Here is a 23,031-nt window from a genome sequence, read left to right on the forward strand (position 1 = left end):
CCTTGTCTTCCAGTTGGGGGGGTCCCACTACTGGAAGTGACTTGAGCAGGGAGAAAGGCAGCAAGCTGGGGGGATGAAAGGAAAAGGGCTGAGGAAAGTGCGGGTTAGCTGTACACAGCACTTTTTGCCCCTTAAATTCGGCTCCTCCACAAAAGGCTCCCTGTATTATTGCATATCCTGCAACATTCTGGGAGGGCAAAGCAAGACAACCACCCACCCTCGCCCACCCAATCTCCACTCACCTTTGCCCTTGTCCACCTGCTCTCTGCTCACCCTTGCCCACCTGCCCACCAGCCACATGAATCCACATGAACCCTGGGGCGAAGGCAGAGGCCGGGGCACCTTCAAAGCTAATGGGGCCATCCCACATAAAACAGGGCAATTGGCAGGTATGTTATTGCAGCAATCTGGATTTAAGAACACAGCTTTGTTGATGTTGATATTTGGTTTGGCCCTCAGGCTGAGCACAATATGGAATTCGCATGGGGGATAAATACTCAGTGGAGGGAATTATTATTTTCTTCAACTTTTCACCATTTGCTACAAAAGTACCTAAAGCTCTGAGTGCCAGACACCTCCATGTGGAGAAGGGGAAGAGAGAAGCCAGCTGGACAAGAGCAGGGGCCCAGGGTCCTGGGGATGGAGAAGAACTTGGCCTCCTCTCCAGAGCTTATTTGACAGGCATTTTTGGAGGGACATTCAGAATGCGTTCCAGCAGCCACAGCAGGACACACCTGAGAGGCGGGAAGAGCTGGCCCTGCTGAAGGAGAGAGGAGCCTGGAAAGCGTAAACGTTGTCGCCCTCTGCGATGGTGTTCAGGTCCTCATCGTCCGAGAAGGAGCACCGGAATCCTGACTGGCCCAGCTCAGCCAGGATCACCTGCAGCAGCAGCAGAGTGAAATGGTCAGGGCCTTGCAAGGCTTGAGGACATAGGCAGCATATGAGAAAGGAAAACCTCCTTGGCTTATACAGTGGTACCTCAGGTTACAGTCACTTCAGGTTACAATTGCTTCAGGTTACAGACTCTGCTAACCCAGAAATAGTACCTCGGGTTAAGAACTTTGCTTCAGCATAAGAAAAGAAATCGGGCGGCAGCAGCGCATCGGCAGCGGGAGGCCCCATTAGCTAAAGTGGTGCTTCAGGTTAAGAACAATTTCAGGTTAAGAACGGACCTCCAGAACGAATTAAGTTCTTAACCAGAGGTACCACTGTATGCAGTTTGCAGGGAACAAGGGCACCCAGAGCATGGGGGCAGGAACAAGTCTGGCTTACCTGGTCAGGTGAAATCTTGCCTTCCTCTGCCACCATTTCCCTCAGCTTTGCCACGGTGCTGAGGAGAGGCACAGCCAGGCCCACACGCACAAATCGCTGGCTCTTGGATTGGAAGACAAGGGTGACGTTCAAAGGCCTGGAGGGAGAGGGAACTTAGAATGGTGCAGCAAAAATGGCAGCCCTGTCCCACCCTGGTGAGATACAGGATGCATCCAGAACCCTGGGACCCATATAAATTATAAAATTATTGTTAGTTCTGAAGGCAGCCCTGAACAGTGAAGTTTTTAATGTTTGGGCTTCCCAAACTTCTCAGGGTTCTAGTAAACAAACGTCAAAAAAGCCTAACAGCAAAGTAGATCCTACAAGCCTGTAGATCTGCCCATGCCTGCTTTAGATACACTCGTCTCTTCTCTCCTGCATGCAACCCTCTGTCTTCCTTTGCTCCAGCAACAGCTGACAAACGGGAGCTGCCTACCAGAGGCCTGGGTAAGCCCTCTAGCTATTAAAGAAAAGATGCACCAAGCATCAGCCACGGCAAGCAGAACTGGGAGCGCCGTTGCTGGAAGTTGGTGACTGGCTGTGACTGCAAGTTTTTAGCTGGAGGGGAAAGTCATTACTGGCTCATCTGCAGTCTGCACAGGACAGACTCTGCATGTACTCCTGCACCATCAGAAAAGAGATGTCAGAGGAGTCTAGTTAGCTCCGCATTTGGGAGTGAAACTACCCACTGGGGTGGAGGAACAACAGACCCATCCGTGGATCAAAAACAGATAAATGTGAATAATGTGGATTAATCTACAGAGGGCGAGTGAAGATTAAGCAGGTGGGCGGGTCTATAGAATTTATGAACACAATCCAACACTCCTGGTAAGCACCCAAACATCATAAAGTGAAGTCTCTTCCTGGGAAAGTATACAGAAATAAAGATGGCTGCCCCATGTACCTATTGGGGGGGGGGACATTTCCTCATTCCCACTCAACACAACATCCTTGTAAAGTTACCAAGTAAATGGAGGAAAATATCTTTTTTTCCCCCCAGGACTTACAGGTTATGGTGATGGCTTACATCTTGGGAGGATTTTTAAAGGCTTTAAAAAAACTTTCCTGATTTTAATGCTTGCTTTAGTAGAACCATGCCAATAAATGGACAGCATGGACTAGTTACTGCTTGTCGGCTGGTGTGTGTGTGTGTGTGTGTGTGTGTGTGTGTGCGTGTGTGTGTGTGTGTGTGTTTGCTGAGCCAACATGTACAGAGAGAGACACCGTTTTGCTGGGCGGGAGTGAGGGGTGAACCCTCAGAAATGACTCAAAAGTGCAAGTGAACAGGGCTATCTCTGTAGGTGACCATTGCAGTTGCCTTGCCAACTCCCAACAGATGTGCAGAGGAGCCTTTTTGCACTGATTCTGAGAGGGGAAAGGTCCTGCTTTGGTTGGACAAAAAGACAGTCTGCTTTCTCCTTGAGGAAAACTAAGAATATGCAGGCTTTTCAGCACCTGAAATGGGGCTGATGAAGAAATCTGCCTGGGGGGAATAGCAGGCCACTTCACTGATCTTTACTACTAGGCACTACTCAGAGAGGCTGGACCAGGGATGCCTGAGCAATTCTGTTTTTGCTTATTTCACTAGGAGCTGACCTGATAATCCTCCCCCTCCCAGTCTAATGTATGAATCGGAACTCAGGCTGTAGTCCTGGACTCACTTCCATGGGAGTAAACTCCACTGAACTCAAAGGGAGTTTGCGGATCAAGAACATATCAAAATGCATGCACATTTTGAAAGAAAATAAATTTCAAAATACATTTTAAAATGAATATTAAAATGTGAATTTTCATGTAGCTTTTCTTTGAAATCATAGATTCACGCAGAAGTGGGGTGCAAGGGAGTTATGGGTCAATGCATGCAGAAGAGACACAGACCTGATTAGAATGATTCACCATTTCCCTAGTTAGAATCTGGGAGAGAAAGTGTGGGTACTTGGTTCACATACCTGGTCTGGCGCAAAGGGATGGGCAATGAGATGCACAGGAAGGGATCAAAGGTGTTGCTCTGCTTTAGGCAGTGAGGGCAAGTCAAGGAGGACCTAGAAAGGGAGGGAGAGAAACATTGTCAGATCCCATGTCAAGCGATAACTACACCAGTGAAAATGTAGGGCTGACCTCACATTTTGTATTCTAGGAGTCTGAAGCTCATATCTGGCCTCAAGGCTTGAAAGGAGAACTTGTGGAATGCAGAATAACTAAGGTCCTCGGAGGTCACCCCTTGTCAAATTTGCCCGTTAACAATTTGGAAATAAACACTGCTGAGGTCCATGAGACTTGCTTCCCAGTAAATTTGTTTAGATTTACCATTTCAATCTCACAGGTACAGTTGCATTGCTCCAGCCAAAGGGCTGTTCAGGGGCCCCCTTGTTCTACAAAAAGAGGGTTGAGTCAGTAGACTCCCCACAGAAGAATGACCACAAGGAAGATCTGCACCCAGTCTATGAGTATTATCAAAAGCAGCATGATACTGAAGTCACTTTGAGGAGCTTAAGATCAGACAGTTAATAGTTCTAAATTTGTATCCCTGTAAATTGACTTGCCATAAATGAATACACTCTTCCCTGTCCCCCAGGCAACAACATTTTTGGTTACTACACTCATGCTCATCCTCTATGTCACTGTGACCAGTTCCATGCCACAACTGGCGATTCTTTTATCTACAGGGTGGATACTACAAAATATTTCGAAGCTCTTATCGCTGAATGAAACTTTTCTCTCCCATAGTTGCCCTGGGGTGGGAACATGTTTTACACACATGCTGAAAAACAAAGCTGACCCCTCAGCTCACATCCAACACTGAGTTCACTGTAATAACCAAATCGCATTTTGTTCATCCAGCATAGTGTCTCTTCCTGACACTTGTTTGTAGCCTCATAGCGCCAGATCCATTTTTTGTGATGGAGACATTCTGTGCTTCACCAACATGATTTGTGGCTGACTGAAGCAATCCCCTTGATGCATATCAATACATACCCTTGGTTTCAAAGAACAGATGAAAGACCAAAGCTACAATACTGCAAGCAGGGCTTATCCCTGCTCTTTCTAGACACAGGTCCACCCTTTAAAGCTCCAAGTCAGAGTGGTTATTTTTTGCCCCACTGCTTTCCCCAAGAAAACTGCTCTTTAAGGCTGAATCAGAACAAACGGCAATTCATGTTGTTTGCTCCAGTTCAGCAGTAAGGAGTGGGTTTTCCACAAGTAGCCCTCCACCTAGCAGGGCTAGCCCATTCCACCAGAAGCGGACTTATTTCCTCAGCAGTGAACAGAGCCGATCATCAGAAGTGAGACCAGCTTTTAATGAGATTGGCTCAGTGGTGCAAGTCCTAGCCAGTTAATGGGATTGCACCTAACAAGATTACCTGGGAGTTCAGGCTCCAGTATGTGACATAAAAATAAAAGATTTCCCAAAAGGAAGAAGTGAGGGTTAGACTCAACATGCAGGGCTGAATCCATTCTAGAAAGGAAAACAATCAGCTACTCCCTAATAATAGAAAGTTATCTTCACCTACCTGGATACTTCAGGTAAGTCCCTTTTTCATCAGTGGTGCAGTCTCACTTAAATATACTGGTGCGCTTTCAGAAGGACACAGGTAACACCCTTCATCATATCATGCCACCCAAAAGCACTACTGCATCTGCTTTTCTGTAGCACAGTTTTGCTAAATGTGTACCAGAAATGACCCAAAACAACCCCTTTGGACATGCATTTGTAGGCATGGAAGCAACGTGCATTACACAACATAGGATTTGGCATGGTAGCCACATTCAGTTAGACCAATCCATTGCACTAAACAGAGTTCTAGCAGATACATGTACAAGGCTCAGCTCTTGTACCTGTGAAGGAACAAAAATGGAGAAGGTGTTTGAATGCTTGGCCTCCCCCCATTGAGAAACTGCAGCCAACATCTCGAGACTAATGGCCAAACTAAATGTGACAGGAGATCAGATTGGCCAATGGATTTTCCTTTGTTATAAGATGTTGCAGGGGAGAAGGAAAGATTTGGATCAAGGGCACAGCACTGGGAGACAGTCTAACCCCCCACTACTGCCATCATTTACATTTAAATTTGCCCTCTATGAAGCTGGTACCATATTTTTCACTCTATAAGACGCACCAGATCATAAGACGCACCTAGTTTTTGGAGGAGGAAAATAAGAAAAAAAATATTCTGAATCCCAGAAGCCAGAACAGCAAGAGGGATCACTGTGCAGTGAAAGCAGCGATCCCTCTTGCTGTTCTGGCTTCTGGGATAGCTGCGCAGCCTGCATTCGCTCCATAAGACGCACACACATTTCCCCTTACTTTTTAGGAGGGAAAAAGTGAGTCTTATAGAGCAAAAAATACGGTATTTGTTATGGAGGGGTGGGGAGTCGGGTATCGTGTAGCAGGAGCTGCTTTGCTCAGTACTTAAAGCTTGCCCTATCTCCTTTGCAGCTACCCTTGAAATATTATTTTAAAAGACACCGAGTCCTATTTTTATCTGCATTCTTTTGCTCCCACTCACTTTCACACAACCACACTGCATGCACTAGCAGTCTGACTTTGCTAAGGTGAAACCACCAGGAGAAGCAGACCACCTCCCTTCTCTCCAGAATTTGACATCTGGTGCACTATTTGGCCTCCAAATCATCATCACCACATCATCATTTAATTAATGAGGAACACAGCTCAGTCAGTAGATAATCATAATCTCAGGGTCATGGGTTCAAGCCCACGCTGGAGGTGGGGATTCCTGCATTGCAAAGGGTTGAACTAGATGGGCTTTGTGGTCCCTGCCAACTCTGCAATTCTATGATTCTATAAGGAAAGCCCCAAAGGCCGACCTGGTCCACTAATGTTCTCAACAGTGGCCTACCAGATTCCTATGGGAAGCTTACAAGCAGAACCTGCGTGCAATAGCACTTTCCTCACTTGCGATTCCCAGCATGTCAGAGGCATGGTGTCTCTGATCCTGGAGTTAACACATAACCATCAAGATAGCCTTATCCCAATGAATGTGCTTAATCCCCTTTTAATGCTGTCAAAGGCAGCAGCCATCATTACACCGTGTGATAGCAAATTCCATAGCTTAACTGTAAGAAGAGCCCTAGCGGATAAGATCAAAGGGGGAAATGGATGTCTCTGATTGCAGTAGGACTCCAAGTTCTCTCTCACACACACATTTAAGGAAAGGCCTCAATATAGGGGAGCCGGAGCACATTTCCCACGCAAGAAAGGCTGAAGCATTGGGGGAGGGATTCGTTTAGAAAATGCCTGAAGGGGGGAATGGCACTGAGGTTTACAAAATTATGCACGGAAAGAGAAACAGAGAGGGAGAGAGATCCATCTCCCCCCCCCCCTTCTGCCATAATAGTAGAACTTGCGATCACACAACGATTCTGATGAAGGGGTAGATTCAGGAGGGACAAAAGAAAGTACTGTTTTCACACAGCTAATGGAATTTGCCACCAGAAAGATGTGGGGACGGGCGCTACCTTAGATGTCTTCCAAAGAGGATTAGACAAATTCGCAGAGGGGGAATCGGTCTGTCAGTGACTATTGACCGTAATAGCTCAACCCCAAGCTCAGAGGCAGTTGCTGGGCGGGCGGCGGGGTGGAGAGGGAGGTCAAAGAACAGAAGAGGGTTGTTCCCTTTGTATCTGGGCTGCGCAGAAGCATCTGGCTGAGCACTGTGGGAAAGAAGATTCTGTGCTAGGAGGAACTTTGGAGTGATCCAGCGGGGCTCTCTTTACCTTCCCTGATCACAGTGCCAGAATACAAGAATGGCTATCAATGGCGCTGTGGCGGCTCCCCCCACCCCCACCCAAAGACCATGCATGAGCAAGAAACACTGGCAAACTCAATCTCCCACCTGCTGCCATTCCCGCTCAGGTACCAAGTTTTGAAGAAGTGCTCTATCTAAGCTCCGCAGGGATATTATATATATTTAATGGAAATAGCCAGTTCACCTCCCGAGCTCTCACTCTCATGTCCCCCCCCCTCATACGCACACACACATTCGCGTCCTAAATTAAAGTCAAGCCAAACTCCAAGCCCTACTTTTTCCATTCCTTCACCAGCCAGCTCAGAGCGGAGCAGCACTGCACCGTTAATAGATCGTTTGCATATAGACAGGCTTTGACGCACAGATCTGAAGTTGGCAGGCTGAAAATGAAAGCAGCCCTTTTTAATAAGCATTAATGGGAAAGGGATTAATTGGGGAGTGGAGAGCTGCTTGGCATGCCTGGCGTGTCCCTCTCTGCCAACCAGCAGGATGGGAAAGGGGGCCTTTGGGGGGCCACATGGGGTTAGGCTGGAGGTGGGGGAGGCTGGCTCAGCGAGGAGAGATCTAAAGCTCTTCTTCTGCTTCACTGCAGAAGGTGGATGGAATCTTAAAACTGCCTCAGATACCATGGAAATTGCAACCACCACATGTAGGCGCTATTGGAGAACAGATTTGCAGCAATTTTTTATGATGTGGTCTGGAGCAAAACTACAGAGCCTCTGCTAACCGAGGGTGCAATTGTGTTGACTATTTAAGAAGTCCTGGGTGCTCCTTTTTATTTTTAATGAAAACCTAAACTTCTTTCAATTTTGGAAACTGATAAAATGTGTGCATTTGTTCATTTCTCTTCCGCAATAATTGTTCAGCTCCACTAGGCACATGGAAGGGCATGGAGATATAAAGAGTAATGATACCCTGTTGCTTCCTAGCTGCCTGTCCTTCCCTCGCACACCAACCTGCCTCCCTGGCTTCTGAGATTACACCAACCATTGCCTACAAAAAAAATTAAACTCACCTTCATTGCCATAAGGGCTACAGACCTGCCCCACCCCCACCCTCTGCAAATCTCAGGCTACTGAATTTAATGCTCCTTGTAGAGCACACACAAAACCATGGTGTATATATACACACAGCACAGGCAGAACCCCACGTAGAGCAACTGCCCAGCACTTCTATTAGTTTTTGTGATGGCTCACACTAGGAAATACAGCCCGCCAAAATGAGACTTCTCCAGAGCTCAGGAAGGGGCCAGTTCTGTCACACGGGGCCATTTCTATTTCCTGCTGGAAAGGCTGTTTTTGTTCACAGGATGCAAGCTGGGAAGTGGCGTGTGGCATGCAAAGCAACGCAGGGTGGGGTGAGGGTGCCTTTTTCTCTGAGCACGTTTCCAGGTGGAAATGCTTGCTTGCATGGATATCAGCTGGGAAAAGTAAGGTGCTGAAAAAGTGGCTTCCTGGAGCCTAGCGTGTTCCCCTGCGGTGGCGTTTGCCTAGCTACCACCACGCCAGCCACCCTTTCAAACACTACAACGGGTTGCCATGGAGATGGCTGCAATGTCACACGGCGGAGCAAAGCAGTGCAAGTCTGAGACTTGGGAATGAACATGGGGGATTGGGGGGCTGGCCTCTCCTATCTCCCACCTCTGCTCCTCCAGAATGGGGAATGGGGTTAATGCAAATGCCCCACCTCATAGGAAGCAATAGCTGCAAGGCGCCACTGTAGCACGGTGTCAACGGCCCTGGGAACACCTCTGTTGGGCTGAGGGTGTGACAAGTGAACTAGTTATTATCTGTTTATTAGCAAAATATCTGTCATTATGAGGGAAGGGAGGGAAGGTTTGTGCATTGCCAGGATCTGTGGGGGAATACAGATGTTTACTCTGTGGAGCTCCTTAACAGTAGAGGTTTGGCAAGAGCCATTCCTGAAACGTGAAAACTGTATTATTTAGACAGTCCTTCACAATCTGCACAGTCCTTCACAATCTGCATTTCTCGCTTCTCTCCTGGACAATGACAGTTCTCTTTCTCAAGCTCTGGGAGGAAGACCTTTCATTGCCTACAGACAGCCACCCAATCTTAAACAACTCCTAACCCACAATAATACTACAACCAGACTCAACACGGACACTGGCACCAGAGCCTGCAATAAACCCAGATGCCAACTTTGCTGCCACATACACCCGGACAACACCATTACTGGCCCCAACAACATCACACATACCATCTCGGGACTATTTAATTGCTCATCGTCTAACATTGTGTATGCCATCAAATGCCAACAGTGTCCTTCAGCTCTCTATATTGGACAAACAGGCCAAACCTTACGCCAAAGGATAAACGGACATAAATCTGACATCAGGAATCACAAGACAGAGAAACCAGTAGGAGAACACTTCAATCTCCCAGGACATTCTATACAAGATCTCAAAGTAGCTGTTCTATTACAAAGGAATTTCAGAAATAGACTGGAAAGAGAAGCTGCTGAATTGCAACTTATTACCAAACTATTTTGTTTTGACTATGGCAGACCAACACGGCTACCCATCTGTAACTGCATTTCTCTTTTTAACCAGCCAATATCTATTCATGCTTTGGATTATGTTTCACGCATACTTCTACAGATTTTATATTTTTGCGTGATATATTTTACGAAGGGGCAGATTATAATATTTACATAAATATAAGTGTCAGGGCTGCCTCTAGGTCCCAGCTCACAGAGGACCAACGCCAGGATGATATTATGTACAAAAGTCTTTATTGAAGTATAGTTTCCATTTTAAAGCCAGAGCGTGCAACCCTACGTCTAGACTCTAGATCGGCGAAGTCGTATCTGAATCACTTCCCCTTCCGCACCAGTTTAAGATCCTAGCCCTGCTCCACCTTCTGCGCTGCTCTCTCCTCCTCTGGGTCCTCCTGCCCTCTGGGGCATTGCCCTTCCTGGACTCTTCCGACGCTGAGTCGCTTAGCTCCTCCCCTTGCCTCCGGCGTGCTTTAGGACCCGGTTCCCAATCCTCACTCTCTGCTGTCCCGCGCTCCTGTACATTTGAACTTGCTTCTCGCGCCAACCCAGTGACCTTTCTCCTAACCGTTACACTGCTTCTATCACTGCTTCCCTCTTCCGTGACACTGGCCGGATCTGACCTCCCCTCCGTTGTATGACTCTCCGAGGAAGGCGTGGTCAGCTCTGCCTCGTCTTCTCTCCCTGGTGGGGGAAGTACTGGTCCCGATGCCTGGGACCCTTCCCCCCCACTCTGCTCTGGTGGGGAAGCTGGTCCTGATCTCCAACTACTACTCTGGGAGTCCCTGCTCCCCCCTTGCTCCTGGGGCGTTCCCCTTGGGACCCCCCTACCCCTGGCCACTGGCGCTCCCTTCTGTGAATCTTCTGATTCGCTGGAGAGGCTTATGGAATCCCTCGGACCACTGTCTCCTCCTACACTGCCCTCTGATTCCTCGCCCTCGCTCTCCATTTCCCATCTTCCCTGTGCCTCTGCTCCTGAGCCCCTGACAATAAGTCACTCACCAACTAGGCAAAAATACAGAGCACACATTACAGTGGGCCACACAATCACTCACACACCCAAGCACTGTCCAGTGTGTGATGAGATGAGCTCTTCCACTCAACCCAACACTGTACGCAGAGCTGGATGTCTTGAGCAGGCAACACACAAACAGATGGAGCCTTCATTTCCTTCCCCCTGAAATATCTTTCTGAGGAAGATCACTTTTGGGTCGTCCACCACTGAACGAGAGTTTTAACACAAGTCACGTGTTCAAATGTGACACACTTTATCCTCTGCCAGATGACACTTGCCCAGATTTTAAAATGCAACGGAAACCACCTTAGACAGCACAATCTGTGGCCCCAACTAACACAAGGCATTCTGCAGATCTGGTGATGGGCGATTTGCCGACTAAGTGACAGGTAGAACCAGCAACAATGGATGGGCCACTCAGACAGATGGAGCATCTGACTTTGCTCCAGTTCCATTGGCAGGGGGAGATCTCCCACATTGATTGCTTTTGCCCCTGAAGTGGCACCCATTGCTGTCGACACAAACTTCCAAGGTTTTTTTGGCATACGGCGTGGAGTTCAACTGAGGCCACCCTCCAGAATGCACCACTGAGAAAACTTGTTTCATTTAGTTCTCTCCCTACATAAGGTCCTCTAAGCACAAGCTGCAGAGGTCCACATGCACTGGAATAAATTTAACTTTGCAATCTCTAAGCCACTTTACTCTACTAAAGCCTGTTTGACACGCTCCGGCCCCTTAATGCAGCAGCCTTTTTGGTTAACAGCTGTCAGCTTCATTCTGGCTCCACAAGTGTCACTGGCTCCACCAGCTTGCATGCCGCACAGAGGACAAGTCCAGGTGTCATCAATCTAATTCCATGAAGGTTTTGCCAGCATCTGAGATTTCCTTATATTCTAAGCACAACTCATCTCAAAGGGCTCTTAACCTTTCCAAAACCCACTTTCTGCTTGCTGGTTGTTTCAAGGCACCTCTGTTCTCCAAATATAACAAAGCAATGCAGATGTGATTCGGGAATAGGGATGACCAAGCCTTATTCTATGGACCAAAAAGCCCAGCTGATGCACTTCAAAACTCATAAAACTGGAGCCAAGCCAGGATATGTTTCCATATTTTCACACAAGCTCTGGCAGCACTGCACAATACTCAAAGGAAAATACTGGCCTGAAGATCTGTGGTGCTAGCTAACAGCAGCTGCTCCAGTTTTGGTCATGCTGTGATAGCAGCTGTTGATCCTATCACAGGTACTAGATAACAGCATCATAGCTGTTTCTCTTCCTACCTTATTGGTAAAGAGTCTCTCCAAATAAAGGCTGGATGTGTATGTCCAATTCTCCAGGAAACAATGGGATTTTGTTGGCAAGAAAATATCCAAACACATAGAATTCTATGTGTGGCAGAACAAATAGGCTTAACAAGCTAACACAGAAAAGCATAAAAGATAACCAGGAAACACAAGTGAAAGTGCTTCTTCACATGATGCAAAAATAATTAAAGAATGTGTGGCCATGCTACTGGTGAGTGCAACAGGCTAGATCAGGGATGAGGAATCTGTAGCCCTCCAGATATTGTTAGACTACAGCTTCCATCATCCCTGACCACTGGACAGGCGGGCTGGGGTTGATGTGAGTTGGAGTCCAACAACATCTAGAGGGCACTGGGTTCTCTATTCATCTTATAGATGGCCTTTAAAAATTAAATGAATTCATGAATGAATTCAATAATTATCAGTGGATAGGAGCAATAATAGTTTTGTGCAACGTTTGCATTCAGAGACAAGGTATCACTGAATGCCAATTGCTAGGGACCAGAAGCAGGTGAGAACAATGTCCAACTGGTACGCATCCCAGAGGCATCTCGTTCATCATTGTGAAAAGTGGGTTACTAGAGTAGATGAACCTTTGGTCTGATTCCTGGATGTGGATTCCTCCTCTCCACCCAAAATCCACTCTGGGGGATTAAGAACAACACAGGTGTGTGTTTGTGTTTGTGTGTTTGTGAAATCATTCCATTGGACAAGCAGAAATGCTCAGACTGATGGAATGATCATATTAGCACAATGCTTATTTCCGCCTGTAGTTTGTAACAGGGCAAAGTCGAATTCAGATTTAGCAATTATCACATTTGGAGCCCACCACAATATACCTGTTCAAGGCTCCATGGCTGCAGAATGTGCACAGATCAGAAGAAGCAATATAGACAGGGCTCTCCTTGAATGAATGCATGTAGATCAGGGGCAGAATTTGTTTATCTCCAAACCTATGCATGTTCAGCAGCCACACGATAAAGCATGAGTGTGACTGAAATGTCTGCTGCAACAGTGTCTCCAAATTTCTTAATAAACACTCAGAAATTCAGAACCTGCTCCTGGATATTTTGTAAATTCACAGATACGTACCTTGCTTGCAGGACCTCTGCTAGCCTGACTGGGCATCTGGGCCACAGCAGTGGGAATAATATAGCTAATTCAATTTGAGCCCAGGTTTTTGAAGCAAGTCAAGTTCACAGTTGGCTGAGTTGGGTAGAATTCCAGATTCCAGGGCTTGGAGTTTTGTTTTCTACTCTGCCATTCAGAGTAGAAACAGCAGAAGCAACTACAATGGGTGTTGTGGTGCCTTAAAGATTAACAAGTGCAAACGTGCCAAAGACCTCTAATCCTCTAGAAGTGATCCAGAAGCCCTGTGCCTTCAGGTTCCTTGCCATCCCTTCTCAAGAAGAAGATGGAAAGACCACATGGGGGAAAGGATGGGGCACTGCATTCCTCAAAGGAAAAGCTCAGATTTTATTCGCAGGTCAGAAGAAGAAAAAACTTGATCGCAAATCCTGGCTCCTTTTAGCCACCCATATAAGAAGCAGAGTGTGTGCCCCGCTCCCCATCCCAACTACAACAATGCCCTTTTGGCTGGCTAGTTGTAGGGGGAAGCACTGATGTGGAAGTTGCCCACAGGACAGCTGCTGCGCAGAACCCAGAGGAAGGGACTGAGCAAGTGAAATGGGAAGAAACCCCTACAGATGTGCTAAGTTTTGGAATTGAGTGACACCTGTTACTTCAACAAAAGAATCAAAACACAAGTGATAAGTCTGGATGGCAGCATGCTCAGCTAACACATCCACATGTTCTCTTTCCGTTCGCACAACCCTTCTTTGGGAAAGAGATGCCAATGCCCTTGAGATGTTGGGAAAGGTGGAGGCAAGTCCAGTACTGGCTTCCACTAAATTCTGATGATTGGAAGACAAATGTGGGAGCCTCGTCTGCTTGCTTGGCTGCTGTGTCCCTGCTCCTGCTGTGGCCTAGAGCAAGGGCTCACCCTATTCATTGCACAGTGGGGTGGGGGGAGAGAGACTTACAATGGAAAGCTCTGGCAAGCGCTAGTCATTAATGCCTTATCTTTGAGAGCAGCCTCACACCGGGAGCTTCAAACTTCACTCTGCTCCCAGCTCTTTCATCCCACCGCCAGAGACGCAAAACAGCAGTGTCAGCAGCAGGAGCCTCATGCATGTGCGTGCATTCTAAGGAAAGCACGGCTGTGATGCTTCCCTCGGCCTGCATCCAGCTCAGGGTGGCTGAAAGAGTTGGGAGCTGCTAGGCTTGCAAGACTGTGCTAAGGCGAGTCACCCCGGCCACGCAAAGGGGGACAGAGCCGTGCCACGTTCTGTTCCATTCCACGCTTCACCAGCCTCTCCGTCTGCACTGGGGTGATGCAAGGAAAGGGGGACACTTCTTCTGAAAGGGGGACACTTGCTGTTGAAGTCACGACCTGCAGCAGGGGTGCATGCAGTTGCATGGGTGCAAAGGTGCACTTGCAGTCCAATCATGTCCCTACAATTTTTTGCGCAGCCCAGACGGAGAAAGGAAGAGAGTAATACCACAGTGGTGCAGGGAGTTCAGAATCAGTCACCTGGTTATCTACAAACCTAACCCACTGATGCAGTATTTGTGAGTGCTACACTGTCACAGTTGCTGTTGCAAGCAGCTGAGAAGGAGGCAAGTCAGATCTGGTATGTCCAAGCTAAATCACTGTTTCTCACTCACCCTGCACTTTCTGCTAGTCAGCTATTATGCTCCTTTGCTTAAACTCAGGTCCTCCAGGACTTTGGCCTGCCTGCAGCATCTCCCACATGTTCTGTCTTGGAGGTGCTCTGAAACATGGATTTGCACACAATTCTTGGCCATTTTTGGAAGTAACAAAATGCCGGAATGCATTTTGAGTAGCACTTGGTTCCTTTTTACCTGTATTGTGCCTGGAAGTGGTTCTGCACAAAGCTCTGGCCCTTTAGTGGCTGGGCGGTTGGCTGAGCACTCGCATTGGTGGAGCCCTCTTCCTGCCCAGATGGAAGCTGCAGAGAAAATAAGAGAGCAAGGTTGAGTTACAGGACAGGGGAGCCTGCACCCCCCCTCCAGATCTTGTTGGATATTCCACCTGCCGCTGAAAACACCTCCCAAAACAAACATTCTCCCAATGGACACTCAGCCAAACCCGCCATCATAGTTCTGCCTTCTTAACACCGTTTTAAAATGTGGGTTCTTCCAGCTCGTTGTCCCTGCTTTCCTCCCACCTTCTTTCCCTGCCCTTCCATCACCACCACATTTCTCTCACTTTTTCACATCTCCCACTCCCTTTCAGCAGCAAAATCACGTCTAAAAGGGGGAATAGAGAGAGTTGTTTAGGTGACCATGTTTGCTAACATGCATTAAAAAAAAAAAGAATTCTGGCAGGGTTCTGTTTTGATGGGTTTTCATAAACATACACATATTTTTTTTGTCCTGCTCTGTGAAGTTGTTTGGATGAGAGAAGAGGGTGCAAAAGCTCAATTACCAGCTTCAAGGTGTTTGGGAATCTTTCACTCTCTCCTCATTAAATCAGGGAGAAGCAGGCTGAGCGCACCTGCCAGTCTGAGCGCACCTGCCAGTCCCAGAACAGGACAAACACATTTTTTTGCACGCAGTGTGACAACAAAGGAATAAAAAAATATATATCTGCAAATAAAGCAGGCAGGTTGGTCTCCCTAGGGACTAGAAAAGGACACCTGGTCAAGGCCTATTCCTAGTAGAATGTATACTAAGCCGAAGCATGCAAGCAACTTTTGCCACCTGAGTCCAGGACCAGTCAGTGGAATCCTATATTATAGCCTTCCATGCGGATGGACCAACATTCCCACCAACCATTGGCCACTGGCTTATGGAAGAGCGGGTCCCCCACCCTTGCTACATTACCATTGCTCTGCGGCTACTGTTTCCCACAAACTGTTTCTGCATAGCCAAGGCTCCATTTTGCAATGGAAGCATATGCCAGTGACACTTCTGCCTGGGGCTTACACAAACACACTAATCTAAGTGCTACCAGCATGGGAAGTCACTGTACAATCTGGGAGATCTGCACGGCTGCCGCTTGCTGTGACACGGTGCTCTGAGCATGCAAGCAGGCTTTTTCAGCAGCTGCTGCTGGACTGTAATAGTAATCTGAATTGGGCCTCAGTGACCTCACGGCTCAGGAAGCAAGGCTGCCCGCACCTGCCCCCTCCTATTAAGACAAAGGAGATTTAACATTTTAATGGATTTCTCAAACGTAGCAGGATGGAAGGAAAAGAATTCATGATGCTATTAATCAAACCATTTGCCCTGTCTGGAAAAGTGCCCCCCCCCCCATGAAAGCAAAGGAGAGAATTTCTCTTGATACGCAAGGAAGAACAACAGAATAGGAGGGTAATAGTGCCCAGACTCTAGGAAGCAAGGAGATTTCCCTAAAATGGGAGTTGATCTCCTAACATGGTGATACATTGGCTCAAAGAGAAGTGCAAGAACAGTTATCTATTCTGTATTTTAATGAATGCTTTGCCATCTTTCAAATCATGCTGTTAGCCACACAATATGAGTTTTTTTTTATTGATAAAGTGAAGTAAACGTTTTTAAAAATTAAAGAAAAACCTAATGGTTATGTTCTTTGGAATATTATTATTAGGGGATCCTCCAAGCAAAAGTTCACAATTCTGGACAATGTATTTGAAAGATCTCTTGCTCCTATCAAGTCCCGCTTGCCATGCAAAGAAGCAGAAAAGGGTGTTGGGTGTGCTGCAGAGTAAAATTCATGCAATTAAACAATGAGGCCCATGAGAACAGTATGATTCTGGACTGCATCTCACACTTTCTGCAATGCAAAGGGTCCCTCTAGATCAGCCTTTTCTCAACCTGTGAGATCCCAGATGTTGTTGAACTACAACTCCCATCACCCATAGCTAGCAAGGCCAGAGCTCAGGGATGATGGGAGTTTTAGTCCAACAACATCTGGGGACCCACAGGTTGAGAACTGCTGCTGTAGATGCATCTCACTGTGGTAAGGCTTCTCAGAAGGTTGGTAGCTTGAACACTGTTGACCTAATATTGGTTCTCATGAGACCTGAGTAGAGGGGACTTATTCCAAAGGACTATCAGGAAAATTAATGTGCAAGGTGCCATACTCTTAAGGGTGTTGTTATGCACCAAGATCCTTTAAGATTCTCCTTGCTTCTCCATTACCGGTACATTTTTTCCTGGACTGTCATTTTTTAAGGTGGGGAAGGGTGAAGATGGCTATTCCATCTCTCCATTTTATCAAGTCCTTAAACTTTGGCATTCCTGTGTTGTGGAAACAGCCTCAGCCATCAAACAGCTGCCACAAACAGCAGAGAACTAAAGCCACCTTCACTTCATCAGATGCAAAAGAGGACATGGGTCCTGCACCTCTAATAGTAGACAATTCCCACTTCTCCACTAGAACACCAAGATGCATGTCCTCTCTTGCATCTGACCACCAGAACTCCTTAAAGGGTCACAGAAGAGTTTAGCCTTTCTGCATGGCCCACATTGCGTAAGGACTTTCTCCTAAGGGAGAATTCAAGAGATGAAACTTGGCTGAGTATGGCAGCCACAGGAGGCAATGCCCACTAGCTATACAGGGTGGGTGCAGCCACCCTCCCAACTGCTTAATGCTTATTTGGGTGGAGCACATTTGGAGCTCTGCAGATGTGCCAACGGAGCCCACGTGCCCACGCACACTCCCAACCCCACCGCCATCCTGCCCCATCCAGCTAAGATGCAACAATGCCAGCGTACAGATGGCAGATCCACCACCACCTGAGTCACTACAGCATGCAGAAGACCTTACGCTGCAGAGAGGCAAGTCACACCGACATCTACCCAAGAGGCGTCTTCTACACCGGTCACCTCAGAACCAGAGAGTGCTGTCACTTGAACCAGTCCAGGGATGACTCAAAAACAGGAACACCCTGGCACCTGAACAGAAAGCAAATCATGTCCAACTTTTTAAAGGTCTAGGTAGGTAAGCACAGAGAGGAGCTGTGTCACTTCCATTGAGAGATCAGTTGGCTTTAGCTCTCTGTCAGCTGTTTCCTAACAGCAGCTGTTCCTGCAGACTTCCTGAATTGTTTCCACCCCACCTGGTCATTATAAGAACTATAATTTAAAATACTGCTGCCTGAGATTATTTTTTCCTCCTCCCTCCCCATACACAGGAACATAGGAAACTGCCTCATATTGAGTCAGTGTTTAATACATAATACAGTACTTATCTGGCCGGATCTGAAACTTCACAATATCTGGACATGGCTTCAATTTTGCATCTGAATTTGATACATTTTTTCTGAGTTCTGACTATGTCAAGCCGGGGTGTACCACTCCAGACTGCAAATTAGGAGCTAACACAACTGAATGCGGAGGGTTTCCGTACCTTCAAGTGTTCCCTTCTGACCAGGGAATAGACACTTGCTGTCATAGACTGGCAGGAGGAACCAGCTGGGAAACCCTCAAGGGAAGAAGGCTCAGAGCCAGGGGACTGGTGGTGGGATAGCGATGAGTGGTCAGAGGGTGAAGATGGGGAGAAGCTGTCTGAAGCTGAAGAGGTAACAGGGATTAGTGAGGGAGGAGGTGGAGAGACCTTTGCAAAGCGAAGTCCAGAATCAGAGGCAACAGCTCAAATAGGAGAGGAGGGAGGCCAAGAGGCAGAGATGAATCTGGCTGTTGAAGATACACAGGTGTCTCCCTCTCCTGCTGCAACAAGCTCCCCTCCCCCATGGTCTCCCAGAACCAGAAGAGGCATAAAGAGGGCAGAGGAGAAGTTAGCTTCATGCAGGCACAGTGTCAGATTGCTTGGGGGAAACCCTGGAGAGAAGGGGACTTAGGCAGTTGTGGGGAGTTGGGGACCTTCAGTCTCTGCAACTGCTTCATGGGGACAAGACCTGCCAGAGAAGAGTTGCTTTGCTCAGAGGCTTGACATCCTGTGCAAATGCTTTTCTTTCTTTCTTTTTTTCTATTAAGAGTTAACTCCAATTTGCTCGATATAGTTTCCTGCTGGCTCGCTCCTGTCACTTACTGAGACCCTTAAATATAGCCCCTGTTGAATTAAGTCTCATGGATGCCCCTTATACCACAGGGCAGTTATGTCTTGCTGCATTTTATTGCTTAAATACAACTTTGGGTTGCAAGAATACAGTGGCTAGTGACAACTTATGAAACTGACTTTTGTATGCTTAACAAAGCTTTGCCTGGAGATACAATCTCCAAAACAACCTTTGGGAGTTTAGCCAAGATTAGCCCAAAATTGCACAATTATGGGAGGTCACTGCTGAATGCCACTTTGTGTTTGCTCCCTTTCAAAGGGGACTTTCTGTCTTCCCGTCAGCTTAACCCACATCCAACGCAACCGAGCTACAGGTGCGTAGGTGAGAAGGGGTTGGGTTACTGCCTGGCCACGGGCCCATAACAATTGTTCCATTCCTGGAACAAGACGGAGTGTCCTTTCCTTCTTGAAATTGCATAACACCTTTAGCTTAAGGCAGTTTAAGTCAGCTCTAATACTTTGTGCAGAGGTGTACCTAGGGTCCCTTGCACCCTCAGCAAGGAGCTATATTGGTGGGACACAGACCCCCGGGGGGAAAATCTAAGAAGCAGGCAAGGTTGCCTGGACAGGAGGAAAATGCCTCTCTGCCTGCAAGCCACTCCAATGGTCACTTTCCGTTCCTCCTGCAGCAGCAGCAGCTTTTCCTGCTGGAGATTCCTTCTGTGGGCAAAGCAGCGACTGGGTTTCTGAGCCAGTGGTGGCACTCCAGATGTCATGAGACGACTCCAATACCTGACAGGTGGTTTTTGTGCCCCACCCCCTGTGCCTGCATCCCTGATAGGGGGTGGTTTTGCCAACCCCTAGGTACACCTCTGACTTTGCGATTACCGCACTTATTTCATCTTGCCTGTTTATCATTCCACTTCCAAATAAACAGCCTCTAATCAGAGCTGCAGCTTCGGGGGGGGGTGTCCAGGTTTTTTGCCCTGGGTGAAGCCTCCAAAGGGGCACCAGTCTGTGTGTATGCAAATACACTTGGGGGGGGAGCGAAACTGGGTCTTTGACCAGGGTGAAAATGAGCCTAGTTTCATCCCTGCTTTAATAAAATTACTCCTGATCTTGCCTGCTAATTCATGGGGCATGGCCCCAATCTTAGAAACTTAACCACCAGCTTTGCATGCTATGGTGATCCTAAATATTAAAGGTTTGAAAATACAAATGCACCCACTAAGAGACAAGGGATGCCTAGCCTTCTCAGACCCCAATGGGTCTCCAGGACTGTCTACCTGTTTGGGTTTCTTAACTAATAGATGTCAACAAAATCTTGGTCCCAAGGCTCCTTTGGCTGGGGCTTGCTCACTCCCTATTGTGTTTACTCTGTCGCAGTCAGAGCCAAACTACATAACACCTTTCAATCACATGGTTTGCCCTCGAGTGCAAGGCTCACAAGAGTTTTCTTCCACCAAGAGCCAGCATGGTGGACCAATCCAGATCAGGAACCTGGGATGGGGGTGGAGAAGCAGCAGTGGCAGAAACAGCTTACCATGACCGCGGTATGTGTCGGCAGTAGCAGCAACAACCTGCAAGGCCTCATGGCAGTGGCACAATCACCACCACGACAAGGCTTCGCAGGCGGCTGCGACTTCTGCTGCTGCCCACTCCTGTGGCGAGGCTTCGCAGACTGCTGATTATTGTGCCACTGCTGCCAGGCTGCTGCCGCTGCTTCTGCCCTTTCCCTGCCATTGTTGATTCTGCCGTCACCAGGCTGCTACTGCTTCTGTCGCCTAGCAGGTCTGTTGGCAGTCTGGCAGTCCCAGATTATTTGTATTCACTATGACTCACCACCATACGCTGGCTTGCCCTGAATACCACCATTTGGTAGCCAAGCCCAAAGCCAAAAGTCCTATTGGGATGCATTTTGGCTTGCGTGCTGCTGATAGTGTCCTCGAGGTGGTTAATAATATCATCAGTTATCACTTTTATACCCTTACGTAGTAGCATTTGCCAGGACACTGTCCTGTTCACCTCTGAGTGGTGCCTTCCTTATTTCAGATATCGTGATATGTCAATATATTGCGATGTTTAGCTGGTGGTATATCACAATATTGAAAACCAGTTATCACCCAGCCCTAATAAGCAGTATATTTGTTATAATGATGAAACAGATGGCACAGGCTGAGTGGAGAGACAAATATCCATTAGTACACCACAAGCTGTTGCCTGAAATGGTCAAAGTCCTCCAGGAAAAAGAACTGAAGGTATGTATATTCAGTCTTGATCTTTACTACAGCTCCGTGTGCTAGTTCCCATCAAAGTGAGGTGTGGTATCAGGATACCATCTTTCCTGTGCAACTCCCTGCCCTTGGGGCTTACTACTCCACACAACAACACATTGTTTATCCCCTTGCCTTTCAATTATCATTCTGTTCCTTGGAGTCTATCGTTATACACTTTTACACGTGGCTGCCGCCTTTGAAAGGCATTTGGATACTGGAGATGGTGCAGAATGCTGTTAGCAGGCCACTGCTGGGGGCCAGCACTGGCTGCCAGTTTGTTTCTGAGCACATCCAAAGTGCTGCTTATCACTTTTAAAGCTCTAAAACAGAGGTGCCTTACCTATGGCCTTCCATATGCTGTTGGACTACAACTCCCATCATCTTTGGCCATTGACCATGCTGACTGGGGCTGATGGGAGTTGGAGTCCAGTGACATCTGGAGGGCTACTGGTTCCCCAGTCCCTGTTGCTTGTTCCCATATGATTACGCCTGCCCATGGAGGTCCTCAGGAGTTGCATACGCAGGACAGGGCCTTCTTAGTTGTAGCAACCAGCCCTTGGGAGCTTCTTCTCTGTCAATTTTCAAGAAACTGGTGGAGATCATCCTGTTTTAACAGGCCTGCATCATGGGCTGATTTGCTCCCTTGCCCAGATTGTTGGTTATTGCTGATGCCAACTGCTTCTGCCTCTCAATTTTATGCTGCTCGATTTTATTATATTTACTGTTTTACCAATACATCACACAAATACGCACATATTGTACTTTGCAATTGTCACATGCTGCTTTGGGAGCTGCTTTGGCCAAACAATGGCTTCTACATTCGAATACAAATAAATAAATATAAATGCAAAGTATGTGCGCAAACAGCATGTCAGCTGCTGCCAGCAAGATGCATTAGTCAGCTTACCAAATTACAGCCCATCCACGTTTTAACAACCAGGCTGATAACGCCAGTTATACTAGCTAATTACTACACAGCAAGAGGTAATTTGGGCGCATTGCAGCTGAACACAAACACCCCCACCTGCCTGCATTTTACATGCGTATGTGAGCTTGTGCATACACACACAGTGGGAGCGAGCTTGCGGGGCTGATGATAGCTGGCGTCTGCATGGGATTACTGGCCTGGAATGACAACTCTTACTGAAAATGAACTTTAAGGTGGTCTTTAGCCAAATTCTCTCAACTTTTTAATCTGACATGATAGCTACCACTATGCACCATCACTCAGGGCTCATTTCCTGGGTGCAAATACCTAAGAGTACGCATATGTCCCAGCGCGTTCAGGGCAACCCCACCCACCTCACTTGAGTAGTCAGGTCTTTTTCCACAGCTCCTTTCCCTCAGGTTCCAGGTAATAATAAAAATTTATATGCCACCCATCTAACTGGGTTGCCCCAGCCACTCTGGGCGGCTCCCAACAAAAAAATAGTAAAAGCACAATACGACATCACACACTAAAAGCTTCCCTTCACACACCAAGAGCCTAGCACACAACACACCAAGGCTCCACAAAAAAGCATGTAAGGGCTACGCACATTTCCAAGCACCCACTAAACTGCAAAAGCTGTGTGCTAGCCAGAAAGAAAGGTGTGTGGAACAAGTGCAGTCATGGGTTTCACAATACCATTGAGGGAACTTCCCTCAAGACAAAGGCCTTGTCAGAGCCAGTGGAATCAGGAAGGTCACAGTGCACAATGGACAGTGTCTGGAAAAGCAGAGATTTTCCACACACAGAGAACATGCCCAGCCTTAATCTGGTCACTTTTAGGTGGAAGGCCCAATGGCTTCTTCTCAGCCATCAGAATCTAGAA

At 47.4% G+C, this 23,031-nt stretch overlaps 1 protein-coding gene across 2 annotated transcripts in view; it reads right to left on the reverse strand.

Moving 5' to 3' along the window:
* USP43 (ubiquitin specific peptidase 43) overlaps positions 1-23,031 on the reverse strand; it is a 91,624-nt gene that overhangs the window by 33,779 nt on the left and 34,814 nt on the right. For both annotated transcript variants that reach the window (XM_081848648.1, XM_081848647.1), the window contains 4 exons: positions 14,840-14,946; positions 3,261-3,353; positions 1,273-1,408; positions 735-879 (listed from right to left, as the gene is read on the reverse strand). In XM_081848648.1, coding sequence (XP_081704774.1) covers positions 735-879; positions 1,273-1,408; positions 3,261-3,353; positions 14,840-14,946 — 481 coding nt within the window. The remainder of the gene's footprint in view (positions 1-734; positions 880-1,272; positions 1,409-3,260; positions 3,354-14,839; positions 14,947-23,031) is intronic.

This window comes from Podarcis erhardii (genome assembly GCF_964252035.2).
Source record: "Podarcis erhardii genome assembly, chromosome: 2".
NCBI lineage: Eukaryota > Metazoa > Chordata > Lepidosauria > Squamata > Lacertidae > Podarcis > Podarcis erhardii.